The sequence below is a fragment of the Triticum dicoccoides genome, chromosome 4A, assembly GCF_002162155.2.
Source record: "Triticum dicoccoides isolate Atlit2015 ecotype Zavitan chromosome 4A, WEW_v2.0, whole genome shotgun sequence".
NCBI lineage: Eukaryota > Viridiplantae > Streptophyta > Magnoliopsida > Poales > Poaceae > Triticum > Triticum dicoccoides.
In genome coordinates this window covers 176,319,013-176,327,989 of record NC_041386.1, presented here as the reverse complement: position 1 = coordinate 176,327,989, position 8,977 = coordinate 176,319,013, and the positions used below count along the sequence as shown (strand labels likewise).

The following is an 8,977-nucleotide window of genomic DNA, read 5'->3' as shown; positions in this document are numbered from 1 at the left end:
TTATGAAACTACTCACTAAACAGAAACTAGATTGAATAGTGCAGATTTATGCATCTGCATCAGAGTCCAAAAGGATTACAAAGTTTCTGATCTGGCTTTCGTTAGTACAAAAAAATAGACGTTCAAATGGCCGCACGGGACAACTCAAAGCTATATTCCTCATGTATACGTCATTGTATTTAAAGGCTAAATAAATAGAAGGGAAGATGGAGAACAAATGGTGAATCAAAGGCAAAATCCTAACATCAAACCTAGAATCTGAACTCGCTATTCCAGATTGGTAAGCTAAGCCAAAACTATATGCTGGGTGGTTCTTTTTGACAAGTTACTTCCAAGCTGTTTCTGCCTATGATGAAGATGCAACCTCAATGGCACTACCAAGGGGCCATGCTGCTTCCACAAACGAACTGCCGTAACGCACCTTCTTTACTAACGTAATATCTTGATAGGGATCCACACCTGAAAGAATATGGGCGGAAAAAAATAAGAAATATGTCGAAAGCTTCTAAGTTATTGCGAATTTTGTCCTGTGCACTAAGTCATACCAAATCCATCCACAAGTAATGTGTGCTGGTAAACAAGATCCATGCAAAGGAATGGAATGTCTTCCTCCGAAACATCAGGATAGGTGGCATGTGCCTCCTTCACATTCAATTTACAAACACGTCGTGCAGCTTCTTCAAAGTCTGATGGTTTAACCTTAGCAACTGCTGCCTTCGGGTTTACAAAACCAGCCTGATGAGACAATGAGATAATAATTAAATGTGTACGTGACAAGAGCAAGCAAGTCAACAGAAACCAGCATCAGAACAATCAGAAAAGTTTAGACGTCAATTTATGGCAGAGGAAAGACTGATGGTTTAGGGATTCCTGACATGCAGGATTTAGATATCTGCTTGATTGCCTGTTGGCTACCTGGGTGGTAAATATTTTTTGGAGAACTGTTTGATTTCAACAAATAAGGGCTTTAGGGCAGGTTGGTAATGGTAGAGGATCATATGGCATTGTCATGGTAGCAAGTAGCAACAAAGGATTTTAGATGGCAGGTTGGCAATGGTGGCAATGTTCACTTCCGGGATGGTAACTGGTTTAGGAGCTGCAGTTTAGCAATGCAATGTTGGGATCCATTCATTATTTCTCATGAGCAGGATGGTTAGCCCATGTCTCTGGTGGATCAAAATCTGAATTTGGTTTTCGGAAGATGTTTTGATTATTGCTCCTTGAACCTCAGGTTTGAACTGTTAAAGATTGAGTCTTTTAGGGGTTGTTTGGATACCTAGATTTTAGAGAACCAGTTATGTATATACTCGTTCCAGGGTCTAACAAACTAAAACTCTGTTTGGGTAATCTAACTAATCCTCGGATAAGCAAAACTTGGTTCTCGTAATACCCGAAATATGAGTTTTTGGAAAAATGGGTCCAACAACGTTTTTGGTAAAATGCGTTTTAGAAATACAGGTTCGGCGTGCATGGAGCTCCTTTGAGAAGGTCTTCCACCACGAGGCCGGCGCCAGCGCCGACGTGGGGCGCCTGACTTGTGGCATCGAGAGCCGCAATGGGCAGCGGTGCCGAGTGGAGCGGCGAGAGCGGCGACGGACGGCGGTGCCGAGTGGAGGGTCGAAAACAGCGACGGACGGCGGTGCCGAGTGGAGTGGCGAGGCGGCGACTGCAATGTGTACAACCAAGCTGCATGCCGGCGACAGCGACATTGTAGTCTTCACCAACGATGCGACGATGTCGGTCTTCCTCAAGGTCCTGGACGTCTTGCATGGAGGACTGGCAGGCAACGCGCGCGAGCCAGCTCCGCTTCGCCCGCAAGCACCTCTCTGAGCCACGCGGCCTCCAGCGTTGAGGCGACGAGGGAAACACCCGCGCCGGCGTCCGTGCATGAAGTCATGGAGGCCGGCCCGAGCGGACCAGCCGCGTCTAGGATTGAGGATGGAGTTGTGGACTCTTGAGGCTGGAGCTTGGGAAGGTCGTCAATGGCAAATTAATTTGGTAAAATTGAGAGAGAAGGTCACGGAAGAATCGCATCAAGGCCAACCATACACCATCCAAACGTGTTTTTCTATATACTAGTTTTTAACAAAATAGTTGGTAAAACCGATTTTGCTAAAAAGCGGCTAAAAACTCGTTTACTATATCCCCGTGGCTTATATCTCCTATCCAAACAACCACTTAGTGAGGAACCTAACTGCATGTTTTGGAACTTAGAATGCTAGGGTGTAGGGTCTGAGTTCTTTGTAGGCTGTCAAACTTTGGGCTGTATGGTCAATATACCCCAACTCCTGTCATTTGGCAATCGTGCATTCCACCATTTATTCTGATCTTTTAAGCAAAAAAAAAAAATTTGCTGCCACAGATAAACTAAGCAAGGTGCAAAATGTATGCGATAAAATATAACTTATTGTAATGAACCTGAGACGGTACACCGTTTCTTCAAACGTGTCGTGGTTCAAGACTATTGGGGTTTCAACTCTCAATTTGTTGGCATCACAGTATTGGTCAAGATTTTGAATGTCTCGGTGGCGGTTAAGTGAGAATAATCAGTGTGTGCTAAATATCGTCTGTGCTGCAGCCTGCGGCATAATGGTTTTTATAGAAACTAAGTAGTGCAGTTCTTTTTCAGGGAACTGTCTGGTTAGACTAGACTACTTAGATGGCCGAGACCCTGCTATGGTGGTGCTGAATTTGCAATGACCTGTTGTGGCTTCAGATCACCCGCTGTACTGAAAGACTGGAGACTGGAGAGTGAGTCAAAGGAACTACAAAGGATAGCCTGGAGCGAACTGGAAAGTGAAGGCTTTGATGGATGTTTGGTGCTGAAATATCCTTTATCTAAGAAGAGAAACAATTGCTGAGTGTGGGACTGCTTGGTTTCATCAATCCAATGGAGGCATGACAAAAAACCCATTTGCCCGAGAATTTTTTTTTGTCAAAATTCAAAAAGACTTACCTGGGCAGCCCTGTCATAGAAAAATGATGCTACAAAAAGATTTTTCTGTCCATCTCCACCACCACCATTCCACACGCCACCAAATGTGCATTTCATGTGAGTGCATGCCGGTTCATCAACTTTAAGAGCTCTGACTGCAACAGCCCTGCACTTGGAATAAGTAGCACCAGATGATGAACCTGAGGCCTCAAATGTATCATCACCATATTGGTATTTCCCTACAATTCAATGTAAATTGCAATTAAAACCCGTCACTGTCGTACAGAATCATAAGGGTAAAATCTGACATGAGCAATTAGCACGTTGAATTCAAGGGTAACTTTCATTATGGGAAAACTGGAACATGCATACACACTAAAGACTCTGCCTACTGAGAAGAATAGGATAGTATAGCAAACATGCTTTTATTAATGCCTCCATTATACAGCATAATGTAAATATTTATTAAAACTTGACTGCATGCAAATTTCCACATGATGAAATATAGTGTTGCTTATTTCAGAATAAGGTACAAAACCTTGCATAGGATAGAACGATGTTCATGAAAAAGAAAAACACCTTAGTTTTAAAATTGGCATCCGTCGTTATGATGCTGCCACAATTTCAGTATATTCACATGAAGTTCATTTTAAGTTCTAGAAAGGTAATAACAAGGAAAAGATGAATCAGTTTTAAACATATGGGTGTTGGGCTCGGAAGATAAAGCAAAACCAAGCGGACATACCATGATATCCATCCAACATGCAGTTGCTGTAATCACTGTTTTCACCGGCTTTTAAGATCTCTGCTCTAGCCGCCAGCAAACCGTAATGCAAATAACTGCAGAAAATAATGGCACTTATGTGAATGGTACATACCCATCTTATTTAGATGGAAAAGAAATACTGTGATATCTGTTCAAATAGTCGATGATCACAATGCAGTAAACGATATGTTCTATATGAGAGTGGTGACAGGCAGAATGGGTTGAAGGACACATGGAGCGACCTCCATGACAAAACATTACAGGATATTAAATTTCATTATCCTGTTCAAACTAAACAATTTAAAGTAACATTCGGGCACCTCCAAAGCCGACCCGCAAACCTCCCGCATGCGTCCGGACCGCACTGTCCGGACAGCGGAAGCCATCCAACGCGGGCCTGTATCTGTCCGTGGAGCGGTCCGGACGTGATTTCTCCCGCAATCTGGAGACAAACGTGGGGGGGCTTTGCGGGAGTCCGGACCGCTCCCAAGCCCTCTTCTCACCGCCCTGGCCCACCAAAAACCCCACCCCCCTCCCACGCGTTTTTGGTCAGCGCCACTCCAGAGCGTCAGCGCCCACATTCATGCCCTGCCAGAGCGGACACGACCGCTCACTGGCGCCGGCATTGAAGTGGCGCACCAGCCGAGAGAGCGCCGGCCGCGCCGCTTCCCGGTGCAGGCGATTGCCGCGCGTTCAAACGACACGATGGCCGCCCGTCCGTCTGTCTGCCGCCCACATTGATGGCACACAGTTACCGAGGCGTCTCCTCCGGCGCCACCCGCCCGTCCCTCTGCCGCCCACCATTGCTATATGAGAAAATTGCAAATGAGCAATGACCAAGCTTGTCAATGGTAAATAAGCAATTGTCTCTTGCTATATAAACCGATGCCCCGGCCATAGCCGCAGTCAGGTCGCAACTTTGCAAGATTGACTGGGACATGCAGGCGGCGAACCACGACAGATTGAGTAGTTTCCACTCAACTATAGTTCACTTCTACTAATGCAAGTGACGGAGTAAAAGAATAAGATGGGCCACTGGGTCAGCCCAAACGTGCACCTTACCTGTGTGATACATCTGCAGTCGTCACTGTCTGGTACCAACATCTAAAGGACAATTATGTATGACCTAAGAGTCCAAACTCCAAATCCAAAATATTTGTAGGTCATTCCTACTGGAGGAATCATAACTATGCAGCATAAAGATTGATTCCACAAAATTTACACCACTAATAACAGGTTCTAGATATAACTGGTGTAGTATCTTGGTCAGAAAAATAATACGACAAAAACGTTCAATGATCCTTGGACATTTGGAGTTTGGGCTACAACCACTTATTTGATGCATACCTGTGAACATAAAGATAATATGTTGTTCCCTTAAGTACCAGCTTCTTCACATATGAATCTTCGCCATCTGAAACTTGAGGAGCCTTTGCTGCATCCTTTTCTGAGATAGCATAAGCCATTTGGACAGAACCACCACCTAAGTCAACCACTCCAACAGTGTGTGAGTAAGGCTTTCCCAATTTCTCCAACAGATAGTTGATGGTAACCTATAAAAGCCAAAGAAACATCCAAGTTGATATATAAGAAAACATTCATGTTGTTTCTTAATGGTAAAGGTTACAAAAGAGCAACAAATGGTAAGTTTCTCTTTACTTCCATCTAGACTAAACATTTTTTTTGGAGTGCATACACAAATTGGGACTGCATCTATCGTACCCACGCGAATGCACCTTCCTGAGATCCGTCTAGAACAGAGACCCAATCTGGTTCGGATTTGAAAGAACTCTTGTCACGAAGGAGATCCCTAACCTGGTATCAAGAATAACCCAAGCGACATATTAATTAAGAATATAAAATGATACTATGATGAAACATGATATAATCCAATCTTGATAGAATGACAGGTACAAGACACACTATTGCTGGATTAATACAAGGAGAATACTTACCGCTTGCAAAATTTCTTCAGACCTTTCAGCTCCTAATGCTCTGAGACCTGCGGTGGCCTGCATAAGGGTTCAACAATAAAAAATCACCAGAAAACCCTTTATGAAAGTCTGTAGATAGCAAAAAAGCCATTACTCACCCCAACCCTGACAGGTGTTTGCTCACGCAATTCTACAGGAACTACTTTTTCAGCTTCCTCAAGAAGAGAAACAAGTGACTCGGCAGCCTCCTGAGGATCCTTGGCATAAGAACTCAAGCCTGGTTTTTTCTGAAATGGAAAAGGGATGAGCATTCAGATAAATTGTATTTTCCCCTCTCTTTTTTCCGTGGAAAATTCTTCTTTTCTATTCAAGTATATTACAGAGTGGCATGAGCATTCATGGATTGTCAGATCATTTTATGTCTAGGACAAAACAAACATCTTTCTCTCTTAATATCCATGAAACTCCTACTGCATTTGACGCATAAACATTTTCGAGTGAAGATAAGCCTTACCAAGGTAGTAAGCTAGTGCATTTTCGAGAAGTGAAGATAAGCCTTACCAAGGTAGTAAGCTAGTGCTGCATACTTGTCTAGGATGTATCTTGGACAATGATAATCAATTACTACATTTTACGTTTGAAGTTTCATAGTTTGTCAAATCATTTTGTGCCTGGGAAGAAACAAGCATCTTTCTCTGCAAGGTCCATCAAAATCCTAATGAACTTAATGCATAAATCCAGTGCTGACAAGCCTTACCAAAGTAGTAAGCTAGCGCTGCATACTTCTCTGGCCAAGAAGAGGCCGTAGCTTTGACAATGATAATCAATAAATGAATAAATAATGTTTTAAGTTCGAAGTAAGTTTTTCTCCAGTATAAATAACTCAGCACAAACGCCTTAGATTGATTGACTGACGACCAACCTGGGTTCTATAACTGATAAAAGGGCAAGATTGCCCGTACTTCATAGCAGTTTTTTTCAATTTGCAACTGAATGGTTCTACAGTTTAACAAATTCATATATATTGTTTCTAGAATATCATTCGGGCAAAAGGCAGGTAGAACATCCATTTTTCAAATATTTCAGGAAATACCAGCTAGTTCTGCTTGATATATATGCAGCATTCCATGGTTCATGCGACTGCAGAAGAATAATAGGCATGACCATCCATAAGGTTGACAACTACGAAATAATTGATTGCTTTAGATAAACAAACTGGACCAGGTTATTGAGTTTATCGGGTAGGCATCAAATACAAACAGCCGGTAGTACATCTATGTTCCGACAAACATGAGCCAATCATAAGTCAAAGGGCTCAAATTTCCTTCATAGTTGCACACATGAAATGGATTGGTTGTCAACTTGTCATGAACTGATGAGTGTGCCACCCTAGCATGCCAAATGCATTCATGCAACTAGCATCACTGGCGCTACTTACTCTTAATGTCTTTACAACAAACCACCAATGTATATATCGAATTCAATTGTACAATATTTTTTTCTAATTGTGGGGGTACAAGATAGTACGTTCATGGGTCCAATGGTCTACTCAGTGCTGCCATACAGCAATATCCGCATCAAGTGTCGCAAATCACGACTCAACTCAATAGTATGCACTAGTTATTCGTCCAGAGTAAGTTGATTCTGTTTGCTCTCGCATGTGCATGTTTTGCAGGAATGGAACAATCTCATTCCAAACATCAACCCAGAAACAACCATCCCAACGAAAGCTCTCGCATAAGATCACAACAAGAGCAGATCCAGCCAACAACGCCAGCACATTTCGTTATTAAAGATAAGCAGAACCAAAAAAAAAAAACACAACAAGTCACCTGCTTGAACACCTCGATCGCATTCCCTATAGGAACAAGATCCAGGCTCTCGTCGAAGCAGTACACGTGCACGCGGCTCCCGGAGCTTCCGGCGTCAAATATCACCGCATACCTGTTCGATCCGTCACCAACTCCGCCGACGGCCTGGGGTCCCCACCTCCTGCCTCCAGTGGCGAGGAGCACACCGGAGGCCCCGCCAGTGACGGAGGCCGGGGAACGCGGCATGAGGAGGAGCACGAAGGAGACGAGGAGCACCGGCGAGAGCACCACCATCAGCACCCCGCGGTAGCGGTGCAGGCGGTCGGAGACGGCCTCCCCTTGCTGCTGGCGCGCGCCGGCGGCCGAGAAGCGGCGCATCCTGGCGGCCGCCGCAGTAGCCGCAGCGGCATCGGCGGCGGAGGGGCCAACGGTGAGGTCATCAACGGGGAGCAGATCGGCCGCGGAGGGCGAGCGGTAGCGAATGCGGCCGTTGGTCGGGGAAGGCTTGAGCGCCTCCTGCTGCGACGGCTCCAGGGCGTCGGACGGGGAGGCCGCGCGCGGCCTTGCACGGGGTCTGGGTGAGGTGGGGGTGAGCGACGCCAATTGGCGCGCGGGATCTCTCCGCCGCGGCTCACAGCGACCGCTGGGTTTGACCCCGGGGCGGCATTGAGATCGGAGGGGGGCGAACTGGTGACTTGGGTGATGATGAATTCGCTGCGCTCGATTGGAGAGGGGAGCGAGGAGAAGGGAGGGGGGGAACCCGGTGTGGTTAGTTTGGTTTACCGGTGAAGCCGTGACCGGAAATACGACGAGGGCCCAGAGCACGGCATCCGACGGCTGAGATTGAGGCAGTCAGGTCAGATGGTTCGATCTCAGCCACTGGATGTTGTCTCTGCACTTGGGTTCAGCCTCAGCCATTGGATCATAGTTACCCGATTTGCGATTCACGGTTCGCTGGGTTCGGATTCGCGGTCCGTCGTACATCTCTAGTTCGGTGGGGGTATACATCTCTAGTTCGTGAATCGGCCAACTGATTCGTGAATCATGGACAATAACCCGGATTCGTGGACAATAACCCGGATTCGTGAATTTGATAATTTCGATTCATGAATTCGGTGTAAGCAAACAAATTTATATGAGGTCCAGATAAGCAATTTGATTACATGACTAGGAATATATGCATAAAGACATAAGGATTCTATTTTCATAGTTTAACAAAAAATGTATTTAGAAAAATACTAGTATTACATTGGTTGACTCTTCATGCATAGGAAGCCCTTAATGAGCACTTGAATCAGAAATGTGGCCATGGTTGAGGTAGTCGACTCTTCTCTGTCGTGTCCGTGGGGATCATCTCGATTGGTTTGTTGTTGTGAAGTTGAAATTGTAGTGACGGGTCCGGTGGCGTATGATGGTGGGTAACAGGTGGTTTGTTCGATGATCTTTCCCGGCGCGAGTGCCTGGTTCTCGTTCGTGGTTCTCCGCCAGAGTCGGAGCTGCGTTGTCTAGTCACAATGGCTGAGTCTAGTGT

At 45.3% G+C, this 8,977-nt stretch overlaps 1 protein-coding gene across 1 annotated transcript; it reads right to left on the bottom strand.

The window, feature by feature from the left end:
- Window positions 1-8,204, bottom strand: LOC119285580 (probable apyrase 1). Its single transcript, XM_037564884.1, has 9 exons — window positions 7,468-8,204; window positions 5,794-5,922; window positions 5,657-5,713; window positions 5,424-5,516; window positions 5,049-5,254; window positions 3,681-3,775; window positions 2,957-3,174; window positions 546-735; window positions 1-459 (listed from the first exon to the last, which is right to left on the bottom strand). Exons 1-9 carry the CDS (start codon window positions 7,822-7,824, stop codon window positions 347-349), a joined length of 1,458 nt encoding a protein of 485 aa, XP_037420781.1. The 5' UTR covers window positions 7,825-8,204; the 3' UTR covers window positions 1-346.
- Window positions 8,205-8,977: the final 773 nt, after the last annotated feature.

What these genes read in the sequence shown, in the direction of transcription:
- LOC119285580 (XM_037564884.1), bottom strand. Translation starts at nt 7,824, where the DNA reads ATGCGCCGCTTCTCGGCCGCCGGCGCGCGCCAGCAGCAAGGGGAGGCC. An exon ending in AGGAAGGTGCATTCGCGTGG is followed by an intron (nt 5,255 to 5,423) that starts GTACGATAGATG and finishes TGGCTTTTATAG; the next exon opens with GTTACCATCAACTATCTGTT. An exon ending in ATTACTTGTGGATGGATTTG is followed by an intron (nt 460 to 545) that starts GTATGACTTAGT and finishes ATATTCTTTCAG; the next exon opens with GTGTGGATCCCTATCAAGAT.